This window comes from Danio aesculapii, chromosome 8 (genome assembly GCF_903798145.1).
Source record: "Danio aesculapii chromosome 8, fDanAes4.1, whole genome shotgun sequence".
NCBI lineage: Eukaryota > Metazoa > Chordata > Actinopteri > Cypriniformes > Danionidae > Danio > Danio aesculapii.
The window spans coordinates 10,630,589-10,656,243 of NC_079442.1; the positions used below are offsets into that span (position 1 = coordinate 10,630,589).

The window sequence follows — 25,655 nt, forward strand, 5'->3', positions numbered from 1 at the left end:
TATACACATACATACAGCTTAATCAGAATTATTAGCCCCGTTTCCCAAATGATGTTCAACAGAGCAAGGACATTTTCACAGTTTGTCTGATAATAATTTTCCTTCTGGAGAATGCCTTCCACCTTTTATTTTGGCTTGAAGAAAAGTAGTTTTTAATTTTTTAAAAGACTATTTAAGGTCAAAATTATTAGCCCCTTTAAGCAATTTTTTTTTTCCGATAGTCTACAGAACAAACTTGCCTGTAATCACTTGCATAATTACCCTAACCTGCCTAGTTAACCTAATTAACCTAGTTAAGCTCTTAAATGTCCCTTTAATCTGTATAGAAGTGTCTTGAAAAGTATCTAGTAAAATGTTATTTACTGTCATCATGGCAAAGATAAAAGAAATCAGTTATTAGAAATGAGTTATTAAAACTATTATGTTTAAAAATGTGTTGAAAAAATCTTCTCTCCGTTAAACAGAAATAGGGGAAAAAATAAACAGGATGGCTAATAATATATATATATATATATATATATATATATATATATATATATATATATATATATATATATATATATATATATATATATATATATATATCTTTATATATTTTTAGGCGTGGGACAGGAAGGACTTGTCACCCCCACTTTTTGAAATACCGTTTGTGACCGAACAACAAGAGGGTCTGGGTTTGTTTGTACGCATTTACATCCAATAACTTTGCATGCATGACTCCTACTCCTTAGGCCCATTTACACTATAAGTTTTAGTTTAAAAAAACGTGTTTTAAAATGAAAACGATCCCTGTCCACATTGGCGTTTCACCTAGGGTTTCTGAACAGCTCTCCGTCCACAATACACCATTGAAAAAGCACATCACGTGGCCACACATTCACTCTGACCTGCACTGCAGCGTATGCGAACATCTGACCTCCAGGCAGTCAGCGGGTGCTTTGAGCACAGAACCCCAGGTGAGAGCTGTGCATGTTGGACGATTTATCAAGGATCTACCGCTGGATCTAATCTCACTTTATTTGTTAACCATGATATTTAATTCATCTTGTTGTCTATATCTAACGACATATTCCCCAACTTTGGTCTTTTGAATCTTTTACTTGTTCTCAGGTAACATGTTTTAGCTGAGCACAAAGATAAGTTAATATATTAATTTATGTATACACGTACACTGATTCTGCACATTTGGCTGATTGCTTGCCTTTATTTCCTATATTGTATAATCTTATTGTATGTTATAATTTTATAATGGCCATTATTAATTATTATTACTGATATTCAGCAAAAGAGACAGGCAATTATTAAAATGAAAGAAGGCAATTATGTTATAGGCTCAGTTTAGTTGTAAATATGCATACATTGAAGATGACGTCATATAAATATGTAGCTACACAATTTATGGTGTCTTTTAAGTTGTTAATATCAAAATAAAAATAGACAATTCCTTATATCATGTTTTCATTTTATTGTTGAGACAGCGAAAACAGTGTAACTAGGGTGATGTGAATGAGGTTATAAAGTACCCTGTTCCCTTTGAAGATTTACCCGATGTGTCCTCGGAAGTTTGTTTTCTATATCTAACTTGCGATGTCTAAATTCACAAGGAAAAGATGCAAGACTGAACTTTGTGTAGGCTACTTAATATTGAGGAAAAAGCCCTAATCAGGCGAATGTCTGCAGCCATGTCTCCATTTTCAAATGTCTCCGTTTTTCCCATCCACACTGAGCAGCAGCGTTTTAAAACGAAACCGGCCTCTTCAGTGTTTTAAAAGCGCTTCATTTTCAGGGCTCTAAAACTCTGGGGTAGTGTGGATGGAAGGCTTAACCGTAGCAAAACGTATGAGTTTTAAAACTAAAACATATTAGTGTAAAGAGGCCTTAATCTCAGTGCTAAAGTGGCCAGCAACATTAACTGGCATTCTATACGGAGGCAATACCCAGCAGTTAATATTTTTATCCATTTCTCAGTGTATATAGCCAACATATTTGTTGCATTTAAACAAAAACAACTTTATTAAACAATTATAATCATTAAAATAATAGTTTTTTCGCTGAACATCTTTAGAAATAGAAAGATTGCTTCTCCTGATTTTTCTTCTTACATTTTTTATTTAATATTTTCCCTTAACATATCAATTTGGGCGAACTAATTTATGGACCATTATCTTAGGTTATCTGTTAGATTAGCTCCAGATTTGGCTTCAGTACTGACTAATCTAATGTACATGTTCAAATATAAAATTGTATAGCATCTTGTAGAAAATTTTAAAGAGACATTTGTGAGGGGTGTACTTATATTTATATATATATATATATATATATATATATATATATATATATATATATATATATATATATATATATATATACATATATATACGTGAGGCGCCTTTGTGTGCAATTGCTTCTTTTAAAGCAAAGGGCACTTGACTTTGAATGCAGCATTTGCACACAATAGCCTACACTTTCGAATGCAGCCTGTGACTTGGCGTAGCCTTCACAAAACTGTAATAGAGCTCCACCTAGTGGACATAATACTAACCACAGCACAACATAATGTAGTGATTTGTGTAATGGTTAGATGTTTCACTTGACCTAAATCGCTAAGAAACCAAGTAGAATTATCTTAACAGATATTGCTACAACCATATCACTCACCGTGAAATTGTCCACAGCCTTGAAATGACTGTCCACATAGACACATACTCTATCGAAGTCTGCCATCTCAGAGCTAGACTCTATGGTCCTATAATAAGAAGATAAAAATGGGCTAAAATTAATATTGAAACAGAAATAATCAACCTTTTATGATTTGTTGTTCACACGAAACTGAAAATTCTGTTACCAGTCATTCACCTTCATTTCATTACAAACCCATTAGATTTTGTTAAATTTTTCATTTAGTGGAACATAAATGAAGGGATTTACTATTTAAACTAAATCTGTCCCTCCAGTAAAATTGTTTATTCATCTAAAACCTGCTTCAAAATATACATCAAGAGGTTTTAAAATAAATCCAAATAAAAAGTCTTCAGAAGAGACATGATCACTTTATATGATTAACAAATTATTTGTTAATCATATAAGTTTGTTAACTTTTCATGAATTCATTTTCCTTCAGTTTAGTGCCTGATTTTCCAGGTGTCGCCACAGCAGAATGAACTGACAACTACTCTGGCATGTTTCACACAGTAGATGCACTTCCAGCCACAACCCAGCAATGTGCTAGGAAATACTTACACTCTCTCATTCACACACAAACATTACGGCCAATTTAGTTCATCCAATTCACTGCATGTCTTTGGACTGTGGGTGAAAACGGAGCACCTGGAGGAAGAACATGCAAACTCTCCACACAGAAATGCCAGAAAGGCCCAGCCGGAACTCAAACCAGTGACCTTTTTGCTGTGAGGCGACAGTGCTAACCACCAACCAATGTAGGCTTTTTTTTTTAGATTAGATTTATACATATATTTCATTTATCAGTGTATATAAAGAAATAAAACTAATCTAAAATAGTAAATCACCTCAATTCACCTAATAAAGCAACCAGCATCTCCTTACAAACATTTTGAAGCACCACACTTTTGGTTGAATAAAGTTTACTGCACAGAATTTGCAATATTCTTACCAGAAAAAGTTCTCTGCATGGCCCATGTTCACCATATAGTCCTTTCCACCAACTTCCTGAAAGTGTAGGGCGACGAAGCGTGGCTTGTACATGTGGACCGTCTATGAAGATATGATTTACATAAAATTCATTCACTTTATCAGTTGTTGGTTCTTTGAATGTTTAAGGGATCTTATCATGAGAATCATATAGCTGTATTTCAAATAAATACTACAGCTGTTATTAAAACTAGAGAGCAGAAAATGTTTCATTCCAAACTTCTATAATTTTCTAAAATTAGACAGATGAATGAGCACATTACCTTCCATGTATAGTTAACCAATGTCTAGTGTTTTTAGAACTCTCTCCAATAATATTGCAGACATTACTATATTTCAATAAAAAATTTAAAATTTGCACAATTGATGTTACAAAATAAAATAAGATTAAAAAAAATGTGTTACGTTATTTGGTAACGCTTTACATTAAATAAACTACCATGAATATATGCTTGTGTTATGCATTAATTATATAGTATTCTTGGTGTTTTTTTTCCTGCACACAGGAATTCTCAGCCCTAAAGTTTTATGCCTTTGAAGAGCCCACATTATGTTGCTCACAACTGGCAGATGTCACATGCTTGGCTAGTGTTGGAGTCCGTCTATTCACCTGCAGGCTACTATAATGAAGATATGAACCTGCTTGCTGACTCAAATTATAATATAAAAATACTGGTTCTCAAATGAATGAACATGTCTGTTTCATTGCATATTCCTTTAATATTTATTTGATATATTCCTGTTAACAAAAAAAAACATGATCATGTTTAATAATTTATAAGATTATGTAGATATGTTAGTAAATGTCTTAATTGACATGTCTTAAACTTCTTAAATGAAAGACTTAGAACTCATGTTAGTTCCTGATGATTAATAACATATAACGCATGCGTTTATGAATTCATGGGCATGTCTAGCTCTATTTTCCCTCTATCATAAATATAATAATCATCTGTCTCAACTTCCTTTTGTCAGCAATGTGGCAATAGCAGATAACAACAATTTTATGGTGTACCAAGAACAGGGTGAAGTGACAAACCTTAGGTTTACAGTGACAATAAAGTAAAGTTCACTCTGCAAATACATGTGCTTGTTTGGAGCAGGCTTGAACAGATGGAGAGCTCTGCCAAAAAAATGTGACTGCTCGATCAGTAAGGGGGGCTATATCACAGAATTTTTACTTTTTGTTTTTAAAAAGCTTGTGTTCTTTTATTTTTTGACTGTGCTAGAGCAGGATAAGTGATTTAATTGGAGATGTTAAAGGAATCAAACTCACAGTAAAGAACTCTCGCAGCCAGTCTCTTTCAATCTCGCCCACCTGAGGACAACAACAAGAATGACCTGTTAGGGCACTTTTAATTTTTAACTAATAACATTGTCAAAATAACTGGGTTAAATTTTGCACTGCAGTGAGTATTATATTTACTAGACCAAATAGTTCAGCTAAACATACAGTAGTTGGTAACTAATGTAGTGGGTAACTAACATAAGTAGTTGGTAACCACATCCCACAGGAGTAACTAGAGATGCTAGAGGAAGCTGTCTGACATGGATCTGCTGGTGCTAACCTAGATTGTATCCAAAAAAAAGGAATCAGTGGTGATATGGGTTATAATATCATGACATTCCCTAGTGTGCGCACAAGTTTTTGTATAAATCCCATCTTTTGCATAGAAAGTGGCAGATGCATATTTAAGGGCCTGTTTTGTGCTTACACAATGGTTACACATAAGGCTTCTGAGGATTTGGCTGATATAGTCTCAACTGAAGTAGTATATATTTAGATGTGTGATATATTTTAGTAATTTTACACATTTTTGAAAGGGGTATTGCTAGCAGAAAAAAATATATATACCCATTTTTAAAAAAGACCATTAGGTGTAAATGTACTTTGAAATATAATTGCAAACAGAATTTTTTTCAGATAATTGAATTGAATTAAACATTTATTAAATAATGGAGTATATGCACAATTATTTTAAATTTTCAGTAAGCCAGCTCAAGCACTTGGTGAACTGCCATGACATTACATAATCGCCATGTTTAAGACCTGGTTTCTGTAAAAAAAAAAAAAACTGAACACTTATTGGCCCATCAAATATTGGCAACAGTATTATGGATTTACATTAATGGCTGTGTTTCAAGTTATTTTGAAAATTTACATTGCTATACAAGATTTACACTCACTACTTTACATTATATCTATCTATCTATCTATCTATCTATCTATCTATCTATCTATCTATCTATCTATCTATCTATCTATCTATCTATCTATCTATCTATCTATCTATCTATCTATATATATATATATATATATATATATATATATATATATATATATATAGTATATATTGAAGTCAGAATTATTAGCCCCCCTTTTAATTTTTTTTTCCTTTTTAAATATTTCATAAATAATGTTTAACAGAGCAATAACATTTCTAACAATATGTCTGATAATATATTTTCTCCTGAAGAAAGTCTTTTTTAAGGTCAGAATTATTAGCCCCTTTAAGCTAATTGTATTTTCGATAGTCTACAGAACAAAATATCGTTATACAATAACTTGCCTATTTACCCTAACCTGTCTAGTTAACCTAATTAACCTAGTTAAGACTTTAAATGTCACTTTAAGCTGTATAGAAGTGTCTTGAAATTGTTCTAGTAAAATATTATTTACTGTCATCATGGCAAAGATAAAATAAATCAGTTATTAGAAATAAGTTATTAAAACTATTATGTTCAGAAATGTGTTTAAAAAATCCCCTCTCTCTTAAACATAAATTGGGGAAAAATAAACAGGGGGGTTAATAATTCTGACTTCAACTGTATATATATATTATACACAACAAAAATCATCACATTTCAAATGGGTATTTCTAGTGAAATTCTGATAGTTTAATGCTTTTTGAAATTAACCAAGATACATTATCAACCTATATATATATATATATATATATATATATATATATATATATATATATATATATATATATATATATATATATATATATATATATATATATATATATAGGTTAATATATTATACACAACAAAAATCATCATATTTCAAATGAGTATTCCTAGTGATATTCTGATAACCAAAATACATTATACATTATATATATATATATATATATATATATATATATATATATATATATATATATATATATATATATATATATATATATATATATATATATATATATAAAGCAAAAAAGCTGGTTATGCAAAACTTGTGAAAGTAATTACTAATGAAAATAAACTATTCAAAAGATGATCATATCAACTGAGACATTTATAACAAATTTAATACAATTTTATAAAAATAACAAATTGTGCCAAAAAATTACTGAACGTCACACAGCATATTCAAAGGCATCCATCTAATAATAACACTGTTTGCAACAAAAAAGTCCATTCTTGTTGTTTTTTCAGTGTCATAGATGCATGCCCCTGTAGACTGTTATACTATAACCCCAAATGTGACTTTTATTTCTGTCCTTTCAACACAATGCAAAGTAAAAAGGTACGAGGTTTAAAGGTTTAAAGTTCTGTGAAGAGAACTGTAAAAGAAGTCAGACACTGTCTATTTACTGCTTAATTGAAACATACTGCTTGCAACATTGAACTTTCTTATATTTTGTATATTGTGACCACAAAAAGATTGCAAAAACTGATCATTCCCTTCAAGCATGAAGCGAAACCAGCTCAATAGAATGTGACTGTCAAATGGTAAAAAATGTAGAAGCAGACACTCACTAAATTGAATTCCTAAACTGAATTCCTATAAGCACAGAATAGCTTTTTATGTTCTTTTAATGGGACTACCATTTCTATGTTTTCTATCATTGTGTTGTTAGTTAAACCCAATTTAAAGGGTGGGGAGGCCACTGGAAATTTCCTTAATCTCATCTCTGAAGAGGATTTCCTACATTTCCAATGCATCATTTCCTGTTCGCTCTAGCCTGTGATTACATCCATCTTAAAATAGTATAGAAGAACAAAGCTCATTGACTTAGTGTGCTTTTAAATGGCAGTGTCAATGGGGGACACTCTCAGAGGGACAAGATACATTTAACTAGGTTTGCCTTCTTTAGGCATGAATGCACCTGAGCATCCAGTCCTTCCATCAAAAAAAAAAATGTTGACAGAAAAGCCTTGAGCCAAAGACACAATGCAAGTATTGAAATGTTATGGTTATGAGTTTTTTTTTTTTTAACATAAATATGTGTGTATTTATATTAGGGCTCCACAACACTGGAAAAACTATGTATTTTTTATTGTATGTGGTAATGTATATAGTTTGTTTTTCTGATTTATAAAGGGCATATAATTAAATCATTACCATCATCACACTCAACACCACAATAATTAATTGGTGTAGGGCCTCCTTCTGTGGCCATTACAGCATCAACTCATCTTGGAAATGACAGAAACAAGTCCTGCACTGTGGCCAGAGGGACTTTGAGCCATTCTTGCAGAATAGTGGCCAGGTCACTATGAGATGCTGTTGGAAAAAACTGTTTTCTGACTCGCTCCTTCATAACACCCCAAAGTCGTTCAATAATACTTAGATTTGGTGACTGTGCAGGTCATGGGAGATGTTCAACTACACTTTCATGTTCATGAAACCCCTTTGTCATCAGTCTTGCTGTGCACCATCTTCAGGATACTATGGTGGGGACATTGGGTCCACATGGTGCTCCAATATGGTTCAGAAGTCCTTGGCAATGACTCGCCAATCTAGCAAAAGTATTGGGCCTAGGGAATGCCATGATATTGCAGCTCAAACCATCACTGATCCACTGCCGTGCTTTACTCTGGGCATGAAACAGTCTGGGTGGTGTGACTCCTTGGGGCTTCTCCACACCTTAACTCTCTCAGATGTGGGAAAGACAGTGAATGTGGACTCAAGTGACCAAGTTTTGGCTAAAGTAGCCTGGCCATATACTGTATATAGGACATTTTATTAGGGCTGACCAATACATCATTTGAAAATCGATATCACATTGTGTGTTTCCGCAATAGTCACATCGCAAGACTTGATTATTTATTAAAGATTAAAGGATAAAGATATTATTATATTTATACAGTGATAACCATGTTATTTTGATGTTCAATTGTTTAATTTCTATATTTTAATACTGTTCTATATTTTAATACTTTCGCACTCTGTTTTCACGCTTATGTGACAGGATACAGGTTAATCTTCACAGCAGTATGGATATCTGTTATGTTAATGAACAAAATAAACTTGATTTAACGTCCACAAACCGGGATTGAAGCATCTTTCTTTATAATTGTTCTGACACGTGGCTGTGCTGATGAAGTAAAGTTAAGCTAAATCGCTGTAATTCATTACACACATGCACTGTTTTAAAAGCATTTTAAACTTGTAAAACTCACTCTTGATCACATTTGATGATGATTAAGGATCCTAGCGAACTGAATAGACTTTTTATTCCCAGTTGCTTTGCGCACGTCTGGTCTTGTTGATATGATTATACACGTGACTACCGGGACAAGTTAATACGCACAGTTGTCAATCAATTCGGTGGGTGGGGGGATTGAACTCCTGCTTAAAGTTGCGGTCGATCTGAAAACCGCTCCAATTGGTCCACCGTTTTTATGTTATTAAAATGAAAAAAAGGACTGGGTGTGTTTATATTACCCCAATATGACTGTCTATACACTATATCTACACACATGTCTGTGCAAACAGCTTGAAAAGTAGATTTTTCACAATAGGTGCCCTTTAAAATCAGATTATTGGTGTCTATGTAAATGTACTCATTGCCGAATCTGTGATGTAACTATTGAAGATTTGCACATTGCAATATCGATGATGAAACAATACATTTCATGCACTCAATAAAAAATAGAATTTGTGCCATTTTTCATGAGCTAAACCCAAATATCTAAAACTTTTTCTATGTATACAAAAGGTATATTTCTCTTATATATTATATCCATACTAAATATCTTGACCTATTGGCTATTCAAAATCATGTTTGTTAAATTAGTTCTGCCTGAAAAACACATCAGGCCTCTTCGAGGTGAAGATATAACCACAACATCAGAATAAATAAGCTTTACAATAACATTAAAAAGAAGCAAAGCTGAAACATTTTCCACGGCAGCACATTGCACAATTATTTATTGACCCCACTCTCAACTTCAGTCTCATGTGTAATCTTGAGTTATTTACTTATTGGTTCTTGTGTGTTTTTGTAAGTCAGAGATGTTGGTGACCAGTGGTGTAAAGTAACAAATTACAAATACTCCAATTACTGTAATTGAGTAGTTTTGTCAGGAATTGTAATTTACTAGTTTTAAAAATGTGTTCTTTTACTTTCCATTGAGTACATTTTTAGTGCTGTATCAGCACTTTTACTCCACTATTTTCCTTCAACCTGCAATCACTACTTTATTTTTTACTTCTCTATGGTGATTGGCTACAGTAGAAAAATCAGTCCTGCGATTCCTGTCCAATCACACATAGCAAATAAATCAAATCATACTGAACTACCTCAAGACATGGGCGCTTTTTAAATGCAGCAAACCTTTTGGAAGCAATAAAAATGTCCAAGAAGATGTCCAAAATATTTACACGCAATGACCCTGAGACATTTTATAGACTTCATGTCACTGATGAGAAAATGAAAAACTTTGACTGTATGATGACTGAAATCACCAAAAAGCCTTAAACAATAACTAAATGGAATGAATAAAGAATGGAAGTAAGAGTCGAATGAAGGAGGGACTGAACAAGGAATGGAAGGAAGGACCGAATGAAGGAAGGACCGAAATAATGAAGGAAAGAAGGACCAGATGATAGAAGGAAGGATTCAAGGAAGGACTGAACAAGCTACGGAACGAAGGAAAGAAAGAACGAATTAATGAACAAAGGACCTAATGAGGGAAGGAACAAAATATGAATGAACAAACGAATGAATGCATGAGCAAACGAATGAAGAGAGGAATGAAGGAAGGACCAAATGATTGGACGAAGGATTTAAAGAAGGACTGAACAAACTAAGTAAGGAACGAATGAACGCATGAATGAACAAAGGACCTGATGGAGGAAGAAACAAAAAATATGAACAAACTAACAAATGAATGAGCAAATGAATGAAGAGAGGAACGAAGAAGGGAACAAATGAATGAAGGAAGGAAGGAACAACCGAATGAATAAAGGAAGGACAGAACAAACAAACAAACAATGGAAGGAAGGTTGGAAGGAACAAACGAAAATAGGAAGATTACTAAATGCACTACAGAATGGTACGTTTACACATCCCTGCACAAACTGTATGTAAAAGCATCAGCTTTTCGCAGTGTTATACTCACTACTCTTGAGTACTTTTAAAATGGCTACTTTTTACTCATCCTTTGAGTAATATTTACAACTGATACTTTTAATCTACTTGCACTACATTTTTGGGCATGTAATGGTACTTTTACTTAAGTATGATTTTTCAGTACTCTTTCGACCACTGTTGGTGACTGTTTCTAGTGAAGTCATGCAAAGTGTATCTTCCTGTCCTGATGAATTGTGCAGTGTGAACACAGCAGCAACTGAATGCTACCCCAGATAGTTATGCAGTGTGAAAAGTGCGATCTGATAACTTTGAAAACCATGACACAAGTGTGACATTTTGTGACTTCGACATAAGTGAGCACTTCTCCTTTGCTGAGATAATCTTTTTTTACTTAAAAAAGATAATCTGACTTACTTTTACTGAAGTATGTTTTGTTTTAAGTGTTGTAAAGTTTTTACTGCTGCAGGAGTTTGATGTATTGCCGGATTTTAAAAAGTTTATCAGCAAAATGCCTGTCAATCCCAGCAATAACAAGGTAAGCTATTTGCTATCATTATAAATTAGGTCATGCCTGTCCTCTTATGTGTGTAATTTGGAACTTTATGCTGCAGAAAACAGATAGACAGACAGACGGACGGACCGACGAACGGACAGACAGATAGATAGATCTATAAACTTCACCACACACATGGGCACTGCAGTCAATATAGCCTGAAATGATCATAAACTGCACAGAAATGTGGGAGAACTAAGTCTGATAATGTTCCATAGAAATGATGTTAGGCTTAAATATTTCCTACCCTTAGTGGAGCATATCATGTAGTGTGCCTAAAGGACCAGTACATCTTAAACTAACAATTCTGACACTTACTCACCCTTTGCTTGTAATAAATCTGTTTGATTCTCTTTCTTATGTGGAACACAAAAAAAAGATATTTTGAAGAATGCTGCAAACATGTATCCACTGACTCCCATATTTGTTTTTCCTTCTTTGAAAGTCATAGCTTTTTTATGCTTTTATTTATACATCTTCATGAAAGAGAGAAATAATAATAAAAAGATGTAACGTTTCATTGTTTACAAAGGCATATTGTTTTGTTTTTGGGAGAGTGTTATACACTAATTACTTTAAACCCTTTAGTTTTGAACGATGTCTTGCATGCACATCTGTATTACAAAAATAGATGTTTAATTTAAACTATAATGAAAGTAATCATGGAGCCTGCCTTGTGTGCTAGTAATGATGTTTTACAGCCTGCATATAAAATAATTTGAATACCAAATAAGATATTTAGCTTATGTTTCTTTGAAGAATATTAAGTGAATAAAACATGGTGTAACTGATGCTTTAGTTTACATACCTTAATTAAATTTGCATGGGATTTGAGGATCAGGATCATGTCGGTTTAGCGGAGATGCAATTATGTGGTCAAATGAAAATTAATCCATTTTCAGAAATCAGATGAAGTGACCAGGTGTAAACAAGCCGATATATGCAATCCAGAGCAACCCAGAAAAGTCTGACATGTCCAGTGAGTATGCTGGCCATACATGAACTGGGATGTTTTCAGCAGTTCTGATGCAGCACTCATAACATTTCATTAAAAGAGATTTGTTTTGAAGATTACTGAATTCAATCTACAATAAAAGCTTTTCTGTTGTTTTAATGGACCGATTTATCTGTTTAGTACAGTTTCCTGATTATTTGAAACAGGGGGGGCTCAAACTCAGTTCTGTAGGGCTGATGTTTAAATCGAGCAGGGGTGCCAAACTTAGTTCCTGAAGAACCGCAGCTCTACACAATTTAGTTCCAACCCCGCTTTAACACATCTACCTGTATAGGTTTCAAACAAGTCTGAAGGACTCAGTTTGATCAGGTGTATTTAATAAGAGTTGGAACTAAACTGTCCAGAGCTGCAGCCCTCTAGGAACTCCTCCAGGAGTTTTACAGCCATGAAATAAAGCATATCTGGACACAGCCTATGAGAGCCTGTAAACAGAAACTTGCAACATTTTCCTTGCCTCCAAGTTCTTCTGATTGGTTCACTGCTTTGGAACTGACACTGATGAGTGGCTCTGCATTTCAAAGTTCTTTTAACATGACATGGTGTTTAAAAAACGTGGTGCTTATGTGCGTTCATGAGACGCAAGCAACTGTCATGCACCTCTGTTATGCATGTGTTTCCAATGGAAATGTAGTGTGCATTCTGTATGAACAAGCCCAGGGTGTAATCAAACTCGATCAGCAGCGGTCTAGCATTTGCCGATCACTGGAGAACTACACTACTGAAGAACTCCCAGAAGTCTTTGCACTCACACACCAGTTCCTGATCCCCCTGATTACACACAGCTGGAATCTCATGATAGACTGATTACCAGTACTAAAAATGCATCTCACTTACACACACACACACACACACACACACACACACACACACACACGCACACACACGTGGCTGAGTCTTGTAAGATGTAAGTGAGCAATTCTAATCAGTTCCCTTGCCTTGTCCAGCTGTCCAGTGTTTTGACCTTAGCTTTGTTTCACTGTTTATGTTGTTTTGCTACCAGTCCCAACCATTTGCCTTCTTTACTGACTACTCTCTGGATTACCTGCATGCTCCTGTCTGTCCGTGTTAACTTTGCCTGTTCGACCATTCTGTTTAATAAACTGCACGTCGATCCTCACTTCATTTGACTTTTGTGAGCACTATGTACTGTGCCTGAATGGAATTCATTTGGCCGGCCCTGGACTACTTGGAAGAGGTGAGCCAAAGCAGTTTCAATGGGCTTGAATGTATTATCAACTGTAACCGGCAAATTTTCAATTGCCTTGAGGACCACGTAACCAATTGTCAGGACATTTCTAATGATACATCTCTGCTGGACTGCATACTCATTGACTTTTTCTACCATGGACTCTGAATCATTTAAAGCGACCTTAATCTCCATTTTAGCCCAGCAAGCCCTGGATGTGGCTCTAGCCCTGGATGTGGTTTAAATGCGGATTAGAAAAACTTTCTCACTTGAACACAAATTATAATTGGTTATTAAAGCTTCAAAATCCTAGCTGAGCTAAAGCTGCACTCTGCAAAACAAATTCAAGATCTTAATATTGCCTTATTTAGTTTACTTAGTTAAAAAAAATAGTTTTTTTTTTAGTAGATGGGAGCATTTTCCTACCAAATTTCTGCACATTCAGTATATCGCCCATGAACAAAATGTTAATTTATATATTCTTTAACTTGTTTACTTATTTTTATATTATTTTTTTAATAAAATATAAAAACAAACAATATTGTGAGGCTACATTCACACTGCAGCGTAATGTGGCCCAAATCTGATTTTTTCACAAATCTGATGTGACTGCTATGTAATGTAACATTACATTAATGTAATGTAACTGTAATGACAGTGTGAACAGCCCAAACCACATGGAATCTTTCAGTTCAGATTTGTGCCACTTTCATATGTCGTATTAAATCAGACACAGATCTGATGTTTTGTAATGCGACTGCAGTGTGAACGGTTATGGCGGATTTCATGTGACTTTTACATAATCTTTGAGCGACATACGCCATCATTCTGTGCTGCAAACATCATCTTCTACTCCTTAGCAGCATAGTAGAATGGCACACAGGGCAATTACTTTACCACAGAAAGTTGGTTGTTCATGTTGAAAAAAAATTTCTGAAGGCAAAACTGGTGCTTGTTAACCAATCTGGTTAACGATTGGGGCACGGGTTGATCGCAAAGCTGAAGAGGGTTGTTGCACATAGGGGATTCGTGCGAAAAGGAAATGCACTTTCATTTTAAGGATAAACTTTCTCTCTGAGAAGAAAAAACCTAAGCCCCCCTTCTGCACGTGCTTTTTGTTTATAACAAAGTAAAATGAAATAACTCAGCAAACAGAGATAAACCAACTCCGCCTTCACAGTTCAGTCTGCGGCTGCTCATTAACCCTTGATGAGTTCACTACATCGGTGGTCAGAAAGACGGGCACCACGGTTGTCATAAATCCCAAATGATCAGTATTTTCAATCACAAGTGACTTATTTTAGGTTTCAAATGTCGAAATACACATTAGTAGTAGCAGAACAACCCTTTATAGTTCATGAAATACACCATGGTTGTCTGTGAAAAGGGCAATAGTCATAGTAAGCATAATCTGACAATGTGCTTCATGCAGTATACACACTGTGTGCATAATTAGACATTTTGTGCTGTCTGTAACTGTACTTTTGCATATGCCGGTCAGTTTAGGACCATGATCTGTTCACACTGCAAATCTGATATTTGCCACATTTATAACAACAATGTGAACAGCCATGCAAAAAAATCAGATCTGAAAAAAATCAGATTTGAGCACTAAACCTCGCAGTGTATAGTATGTTTATTACAATAGTAACTTTTTAAATACTGTATAACATAGTCATATAGTAATATGGGTTAATGAATGATACTGCATTCTGTAGTGTTATCTTAAACTGATACTCTATCTTTTGCTAAACTGTAGCAAATGTATTTTAATGATGAGGGTGTGGCAGTGAAGGTAAAGTTCCACTTTCATCTTTATTATAAAGAATGGTCAGGCAGGTAGCAAACAACAATATAAAGGATAGTACAAAAAGGGTTAATTCAATAGACAGGCAGAGGTTGGGGCAGGGGACAAACAATCATAAAACAAAAAAAAGTCTGAGAATCAAAACTGAGAATCAAAACCAAGAACAAAAGTCCACGACACAAAACAATATCCCACAATCAAAAAGTGTGAGTGTGGTGCTGGAATAGTGGGTGCAATATGCTGCAGCTGTCATTTTAATCAGTGTCCAGATTGAAAAACTGTTTCTACCATTGGATAACAGTTTATAGTTCAGATATAAACACTGACGCTTATGGTGAAGATTAAAATCACTGTTCAATCGCCCTCTTATGCTTTTAACTTACATTACTTAACCAATAGTTGGCCAAGCAGCCATAAAAAATATGCCGCTCAATAATTCTTCAAAAATGATAGATCTAATAAAGAAACATAGATCTAATAAAGTATTTTGAATAAGTTACAGAATCATTAATTATGATTAAAATAATCCTTAAAATAAAAATGATGTGTAGTACAAATTATAATGTTAGATTTCTATGTTTAGCATTGTCAGCATCAGTAGTGTTGATCATTTTTCTCAGCATTGAATATTTTATCATTTATTTTTATTCAGCTGGTTATTTGTTGATTTTATTTTTATAAAAATAGGTTCTATGTTAGGTTTGTTAAAACCAAAAGTTTTTTGCATTACTTATTTTGTAATAAATAGAAAGCAAATTACATTTGTCTCCTCCTTTTTTTGGTTGATCAAACAAATGATCCGATCAGTGACTGGTGAGATTTGTGATCCGTTACACCACTTATGGTAGGTGTAGTCTGGATGAATGGCTGGCTGATGGAGTGAAAATAGTCCCCTCAAGTCTAGTGGGTACTCCAGCTAATACTCGTGACAGTAATTAATATATTTTTTAACTATTACCACAAATTAATTCAAGTACTTCAATATGTTTCAAAAACAATATAATATTTACTATAAAGTACTATAGTGTTTCATGTGGGAAATCATTACTAAAACCTAGAAACTGAAGCAAATAAATACTATTCAATCGCTGAAGTAAAAATATTAATATATTGTAATATTTAACAACACATCTTTACTAAACTTAAAAAAATATTAAAAACATATGAAGATGTTTTATGAACATATTACCTTGCTATTATTTCCTCCATTATCATGAATAGGGCTGTGCGATTAGGCCTAAAATCAAAATCTTGATTAATTGGACATTTTAACTTGGTTATGATAATTGATGGAAACACACACTACTAATCATCTACTATGATTATTGAACATCAATGCTGAACAACTGAAACTAAAACACACATTGCCTAAAACGCGCCAGACTGTACCATGCGCTTAATAGAAGTATAATGTCAGAATAATATAAGTATAAATCATAATATAACAAGTATAAATTAGCCTTAACAAAGCGGGGTCACGTGACTCCACACACGGTAGGGAAAGTAACTGAAAAAAATTGACCTGGACAAATTTGATTGATTATAGATTCTGAATGTCGATTACGATTACTTTTAGATTAATCACCCATGAATCAATTAAATAAAAGCAGTCCCAATTAGATCATTGCATATATCCCTGAAAAATGTTTCACCAAAGCCAGCAAACTGGCAGTAAAAATATGGCAGTATCTGCTATATTGAATTTGTTACAAATAATGACTGATAGGAAATCAAACTGTTAATAGTCTATTATATTAAATGGCGTAGCAGAGGCTGGGCAATCAATACAGGGCCAGCCCAATCTTTCAGGGGGTCCTAAGCAGAATTTTATTTGGAGCCCCTCAGTACAGTATGACAAAATGATATGATGATGTGAATCAAATTATTGTGATTTTTTTTCCTGACCCATTTAAAAGCATATAATTCATTGGTTCCGTTTTATGCCTGTGCAAGTCCTTAATGTTAAATTTTAAATTTTTTTATTATAGTATTTCTTTATTAGTATTTAATATCTATTATTATTATTTCAACAATGTTACAAATAAAATTCTTTCTCAGGCCTTAAACTCTTAACTGTTTCCCCCATATTTGCTTAAGCACTCATAATCAAACTTAATAACTGGGTGATTTAGGGCTGGGCGATGTGGCAAAAATGCAAACTCAATATATTTTTTTCCCATTTTAAACAGTAACGATAAATTTCAATACAAGTTGTTAATGCTTCCAGCTTTAAAAGTTATTATCCTAACAATGACCGATGCAACAAAAATTAGACAGTCATTAAATTACAATTTAAAATATTATTTATTAACAAAGCAGATTACACATTTGGCCTTAAATTAAAACAAATAGTAAAATACATTCAAAAAGACTAATCGGTTTAAGGTCTGGCATTACGAGGTAAGAAAAATAAACATTTTTAATATAAGCCATTTTAAAGATTATCACCTGAGAATCTGATTTTACCTCAGCGATGCGCTTTCATTTTCTCCGTCTCACTTGCGGTGAGTTCAGTTGACTGAACTCAGTGCTTTGAATTAGTTAAACTATGCTCAGTGTAGTGAATAGTGTCAAACTGGCACAGAAACATCAGTATAGGCTTTGCTAAATGGCTGGTCAAATGTAGGTCTTTAAAAAAAAAAGCTACAAACAGACTCGCATGCTAGGGTTGCGGTGATGAGAAACAACAAATTGCATATATGTTGACTTATTTAAAGTAGGCTATAGGCTAGGCTTATAGCATGTAATAATTTTGTATAAATTAAGTTTATAAAAAATGTAGCCAATATATATCACAGAGTTTTGTCATGCAATTACAGTGGAGCATAATTAAATCCTTATTTTACCGTGAAGTGTAACAAACACAAAGCTGTGTATCGTATGGGCATGCACAAAACTATAAAATTCATATATTGTTGTCAGAATTTTTTTTTTAAAAACAAATTTAATTTGATGCAATTATGTATTTAAATTTCAATGCACAATGCATAACTTATCAATTAAATGTTCACGCTTAATTGTCATTGATAAGGTCTTATTAGGGGTGGGCGATATGACCTAAAATTAATATCACGGTATTTTTCATCTTTTGAACGGTGACGGTATAATATCATGGTATTACTTTCAATAGCAGAATAATATACATCTCAAGGAAGAACGGACAAAAGAAAGTCTCACTTCTATCACTCTTTAAAAGTTTTGGTTTGGGTCATTGTAAATGCTCAGTCTCGTTATGAGCTGATCTTCATTTCTCTGTGTTGGTGGAATAAAGCAGGCGAGTCAGCCGCACCAATTTATGAGCAGACAGAGCAGGATTCTCGCGATGACCACCAGCGCAATTCCGCTCTTTGTTATGAGCCGTAGTTTCAGTGTAAACTTAGTAAAGGTGAGTTTCTTTGGCGATGATGTGTACAGTGTTAGATTTTATATTTAGCGGACATTTGCGCTGAACACGCGGTGAATGCAACGCATCGAGATTCGGGCACCTTCTCCGAAAACACTCGATTGATCTCAGCTGGCGGATCAACATTTACCTTATGTCATGATCGCTGTCATCTGCGCCATTATTTTTATTATAACTTTAGGTGAGGTTTGCAAACCTGTGCACTTTTCACTCTTCAGCCGTTTGCATTTCCTGCAGTAACAAAAGCTCCCTGTTATCTGACAGCGGGAAGCGTTGAGTGACTGACAGCTAATATGAACCAATACAGCAGCAGGGTAGAGCATTTCAGCAAGTTTTTAGAGAAAATCAAATCAGATTGCACTACAACCATTATGTTCAGTCGCACAAATGCTCCCATATATTATGAGGGCGCATAGATTAAATTTCGGGCGCTCATGCGACCAAAATGGTAGCAATTTCGAGCCCTGTAGTATAAGGACATGTATTCAGACCACAACTGAACGTTTGAAGAAAACTGAATGCCTCATTATTTAGAATTAGCTATTATTGATGTAAATGCAGCCGTTCAAGGCGCATAATTGATTTATTACGGTATTGACGGTATTAGAAAATCCATGTCGTGGCGCAATGTCACACCGGTGATGACTATGACACTGGTGTACCGCCCACCCCTAGGTCTTATCGATTGAAAGGTTTACCGACAATCAATTGATCAGGGTAAACGTTAACATCCCTAATATATAGGCCTATGTATGTGTAGTTAAAAAACATACAGCTTGATGTTTTGCTTCATCATGGTGGTAACAAAACATTAGTTACCGTCTCATATTGCTGCTGTGTGATTGGCTCTTTGATCAATATTGAGTGTAATTGTCCAGAGCTTTTTATCGTTATCCAAATAAATTTGATCACAATTCAATAGGATATTGTTTATTGGCCCAGCCTTAGGGTGATTAGGGTGATCGACTAATGGCTTCAATGAATGACAACTGGTTTACTTGGAAAGTACATACATTTTCATTGCCTTAGTCTATTATTTATCATGGGTCGCCACAGCGGAATGAACTGCCAATTTATCCAGCATATGTTTTACACAGCGGATGTCCTTCCAGCAGCAACCCAGTACTGGAAAAACTAGGAAAGCAGTACAGCCATAAAAAGTAGCTAAGTTTTGCTCAAAATGTTGCTAAAAGAGGTAAGGTGTAAATTTGTATATTGCTAATGACATCACTCCCAACTATATGTTTGTTTAATACAGTGTATGGTTTAATAAAGTGGTAGTTATATTTGAACAAAGCTTTATATATGTATATCAGTTTCATTAAATTTATTCCTGTTTGATTACAATAAAACAGTGTAGATCTCAGATATAAACTAATTCAGACTCTGGTGCCAATAAAGCACTGTGATTGTATATTGTTAACAATAAATTGAATTGTTTCAATTTAAAACAAAGGAGAAGAAGAGGGCTGAATGGGCCATTGAAGCAATACCTCCTGCTTGCAGGTCAAGAAATTACTATTTTAAAAATAAAGTCACTAATGAGGTCTGAAAAGTTGCTAAATCATTAACAATTGGTACACAAACAGGAGGATACTGTATCTGCTCAGACTGACAGCACAAGGACTATGAAAGCTTTGAGACCGAGGGATGGGCCGTTGAGAGGAGTAAAAGTCTCCAGTAGTGTTGTTAAAAATATTGGTACTTCTATGAGTATAGATACTGGAATATTTAAAATGATAGTCTTGCTTTTGGTTAGTATCTATACTAGCTTTGTTCTCTCTCTCTCACTGCACATGAGGGCCCACAGCCCCAACTTCTCGGTATCCAGTGGCAAGATGTCAAGTGCTGAAGCAACACTGACCAGTTTTGGTTGAGCAGGTTTTGGGTTCGTGAACAAACGTACAAATAAGCAAAGAAGAGCACAAACAGGCCCATAAAAGTATTGCTACAGAGTAGTGCTAAGCAAATATGCTAATACAATTAATTTAGCGAAGCACTTGAAAGATGGATATGCAGAGTTGTATGAACAATTTCAAGAGGTTGGTAAAAAGAGGTTGCTCTTATTTTAATATAAATGATGCTTTAATTAAGGGTTGCTAATATACGTGTTTTTTTTTAATAAATGATTTATTTTTTAAAATCTTTCTCTCTCTCTCTCTCTCTCTCTCTCTCTCTCTCTCTCTTTATATATATATATAGGTCCAACTTTATTGGCATTTCACATGTACAAGTACAAGGCAATGAAATGCAGGATATAGGCATAAGTTATAAAGTGCAATTATAGAAAAACTATGGATATAATAAAATATCTGTAAAAATATTTACAGATAGATGTACTACATTATATACAGGTTGTATTAGCTATAAACAGAGATTTACAATAGATGAATATATGTACAGGTTGCTATTAATAATCATCAATTATATGGGCTATGACGGTTTATGGGTCTGTGTGTGGTCTTTATGTGTGTTATGCGCTGCTATGTGTGTGTTTGCGCATTGTCCTGTCTGTGTCTGTTTTTATCACATGGTTTCTGCTGCTTGTGTCATCTGGTGGCTGTCACCGTCATTGTCTTCATTGCTGTTTCATTGTCAGTTTGTTGTTACTTATCTATGGTATGCAAATTAAGAAAAGATCGTCATCGGTTTGACAGTATACGTGTGGCAAATCTTCACAACGCAACAAATTAAAAAAATATGCAGCTTCGTCTTAAGTCCACAGTTACTCCTGTTGGACGTGGTTCATCCTTGGTGGTATGCTGACATTTCCCTAGATACCATGGCTCTTCAATCATCACTAAGATTTGCTGTTTTGATTACAGGTGCACCAAAGAGACGTGCACCAACAATTTGTCTTCTTTTGAACTCTGATATAATGTTGTGTGCATTGCAATGTTTTAAGCAAAACGTCCTGGTTACGTACGTAATTCACATTCCCCGAATAGGCAACAGAGACGTGTGTCTGTATAAACAGACTTTGGGAGTGCTTTAGACGACCAATCACTTCTGAAGATAAGAAAACGGGCCAATGAAATGCCAATTGAATTGACGGAGCTTAGCTCCACAGCTGAAACTGATGAGCCAATTAGGGCTATATCAGTCGGCTGCTGGAGCCAGCTCATCAGAATTTGCCTGCTGAAGAGCCGATTGCTCAGCTCCCAGCTGGAGACTCAGGTGCTGTGGCAGTGGAGACACACGTCTCCGTTCTCTATTCGGGGAACGTGGGTTACGTACGTAACCAGGACGTTGCCCTTCATAAGGGAACTTCTACGTGTGTCTGTATAAACAGACTTTGGGAGACTGTATGGAAAGCGCCACAACAGCTAAGCCTGTTGTGCTCCTGATGTGTAGTTTGCCAAGGCAAAGCGTGAGCGCACTGACATCACCAAGAGCGCAACCTTCCAACGTCCCCTAGGCCCAACATATTACCATTACATGGGAATAAAGTTTTAAATCGGGGGTCGTAAGTGTGCTTTTACCTAGCTAATATAGACTAGGAATTTTGGAAATACAACAGTACGTTGGGAAAGCGTGCCAGTCCCGAAGGGGGAGGACGCAGCGGAGACCACCTGCTACCCTAGAAGGGGAGACCTGATGGTAAGGAGACATATGGACTAGCCCTAATGAGGGGGAGTGCTACATATGATAAGCTGGTTAGCGGTTTAGGGAAGACACGGCATCGCCTAATAAGGGGGAACACACCATGGTAATAATGCATAAGGCATCACCAAATGGGGATGCACATAGCTGGCACCGATCCTCAATATGCGTGTAGACCTAATAGGCATACCAACCGCACACTGAGCCATGCACTCGACTCCTCCGCTGAGTCGATGCTGGGGGCCTCAGAGGAATTCTCTAGGGTTCGCCTGGGAAGGGGAACTTACTAGTAGAATAGGAAAAGCGCACGCATCTCCGGGTTAGGGAGCCTGGCGCAGCAAGCGTTTGTGACACCGAGCTTAATTCCCCCCCGGATTGATTGGGATTACCCAATAACCGGGAGGAAATTGGCTCTACTCGGAGGTTATAGAACCTCGCAAATGTGTTAGGTGTCACCTCTAGTAGAGTGCGCTCTCACGTTAGGAGGGCAGGGCTCGCCCTGGCATTGATAAGCGAGGGCGATAGCATCACTTAACCAGTGGGCCAACCTCTGTTTTGACACGGCACTTCCCTTCTGCCGACCACTATAACAGATAAAGAGCTGTTCACATGATCTTACATTTTGCGTTCGTTCCATGTAAAGGCGCAAAGCGCGAACGGGACAAAGCAGTGAATGGGCTGGGCCTGCCTCCTCCGCAGGCAGCGCTTGCAGGTTCACCACCTGATCTCTAAATGGGGTGGTAGGAACCTTGGGCACACACCCAGGTCAGGGTCTCGGGACAAAGTGAGAGTAACCCGGCCCGAATTCAAGGCACGATTCGCTGACCGTAAAAATGCCTCCAGATCCCCAACTCTCTTGAATGACTCCAATGCGTCAGCAGAGCTGTCTTAAATGACAGAATTCTAAGAGATACCGAATCGAGTGGCTCGAACGGATCTCTCTGCAGACCCACCAGGACTATAGAGAGATCCCAAGAGGGCATGAGAGGGGGGCGGGATGCATTTAATCGCCGTGCGCCTCTGAGGAATCGGATGATTAGATCATGCTTCCCGAGCGTGTTGCCATCCACCGCGTCATGATGAGCGGAGATCGCAGCCACGTAAACCTTCAGTGTGGAGGGTGACAGCCTACGCTCCAGCTTATCCTGAAGGAAGGATAACACAATGCTAATCTGGCAAGTTCAGGGGTCTTCTCGGCGAGAAGCGCACCACTCTGAGAATAGACTCCACTTCAGGGCGTAGGCATGCCTCGTAGAGGGTGCTCTAGCATGAGTGATGTTGTTAAGTACCGCGGGCGGTAAGTCACCTAAGTCCTCCGCGCTCCGTCTATGGACCACACGTGGAGGTTCCAGAGATCTGGGCGTGGGTGCCAGATGGTGCCCCGTCCCTGAGAGAGGAGGTTCTGTCTTAGGGGAATGCGCCAAGGAGGGGCCGCCGCGAGGAGTGTGAGCTCCGAAACCCAGGTCTGGTTGGGCCAGAGGGCGCAACAAACAAGACCTGCTCCTCGTCCTCCCTGACTTTGCACAAAGTTTGTGCGATTAGGCTCACTAGGGGAAACACATATTTGCGCGTGCCCGATGGCCAGCTGTGAGCCAGTGCATCCGTGCCGAGGGGGGCCTCGGTCAGGGAATAAAACAGCTGGCAATGTGCTTTCTCGGCGGAAGCAAACAGATTGATCTGAGCTTCCCCGAAGCGCACCCATATCAGCTGGACCGAATCGTGGTGGAGTCTCCACTCTCCTCGGGACACTAGCTGCCGTGAGAGCGCATCGGCTGCACGGTTGAGCTCGCCCGGAATGTGAATGGCACGCAGCGATTTCAGCCGCGTGTGACTCCAAAGGAGCAGACGGCGAGCGAGCTGAGACATGTGGCGAGAGCGTATACCCCCCATACGGTTGATATAAGCCACCGTCTCCATGCTGTCCATCCTGACCAGCACGTGTTTCTGCTCCAACACCGGAAAAAAGCGGAGGAGAGCCAGATACACTCCCAACAGGTCCAGGCATTTGATATGCCAATGCAGGCGGGGTCCGGACAACGAACCCGCGGCTGCATGCTCATTGCACACGGCCTCCCAGCCCGTGCTGGAGGCATCTGTCGTTGGGACAACATGCCTGGATACTAGCCCTAGGGGCACTCTGGCCCGTAGAAAAGCCAGATCCGTCCAGGGGCTGAGGGTGCGGAGACACAGCGGAGTGATGTGCACCCGGTGCGTATCCGCGCGCCATGCCCGTCTGGGGGACTCGATCGCGAAGCCAACGCTGAAATGGTCTCATATAAAGCAAACCGAGCGGTGTGACCGTCGCTGCGGATGCCATATGCCCCAGGAGCCTCTGAAAACATCCATCTTCCTGTGGAGCTCGTTTATACAGGAAAGCATTACCCTGGCGCGCTCCTCGGAGAGGCGCGCAACCATGGTGATCGAATCCAGCTCCAGCCCGAGATAAGAGATCCTTTGCACAGGGAAAAGTTTGCTCTTCTCTCGGTTGACCTGAAACCCCAACTAGTCGAGGTGCCGAAGCACTTTGTCTCTGTGCATCATCAACTGATCGCGAGAGGAAGCTAGAATGAGCCAGTCGTCGAGATTGCGGATACCCGCGAACCGCAGTGGCGCTAGAGCACCCTCCGCGAGCTTGGAGAAAACCCGCGGAGACAGAGAGAGCCCGAAGGGGAGGACTTTGTACTGCCACGCTCATCCTTTGAACGCAAACCAGAGAAAGGGACGGTGGCGTGGAAGAATAGAGACATGAAAATACACGTCCTTCAGGTCTATGGTTGCAAACCAATCCTGTGGACGGACGCTCTGAAGCAAGCGTTTCTGCGTGAGCATTCTGAAAGGCATTTTGTGTAAATGACAGTTCAGTCTGCGCAGATCTAGGATTGGTCTTAACCCCCCACTCTTTTTGGGCACGATGAAATACGGGCTGTAAAACCCGGACTTCATCTCAGCTGGAGGGACCTGCTCGATTGCATCCTTCGCCAGGAGGACAGCAATCTCCTCTCGCAAGACAGGGGCGCTCTCGGGGATAACCCTCGTAAAAAGGACACCTGTGAACTTGGGAGGGCGAATAGCGAACTGAATCGCAAAGCCG

General features: G+C 37.2%; 1 protein-coding gene across 1 annotated transcript in view; it reads right to left on the bottom strand.

Annotated features, from left to right (window-relative positions):
• The window catches only part of inpp5l (inositol polyphosphate-5-phosphatase L), a 65,440-nt gene that overhangs the window by 33,298 nt on the left and 6,487 nt on the right, over positions 1-25,655 (bottom strand). The window contains exons 2-4 of the mRNA XM_056463157.1: positions 4,946-4,987; positions 3,632-3,732; positions 2,659-2,746 (exon numbers count right to left, since the gene is read on the bottom strand). Of these exons, the coding sequence (XP_056319132.1) occupies positions 2,659-2,746; positions 3,632-3,732; positions 4,946-4,987 (231 nt within the window). The remainder of the gene's footprint in view (positions 1-2,658; positions 2,747-3,631; positions 3,733-4,945; positions 4,988-25,655) is intronic.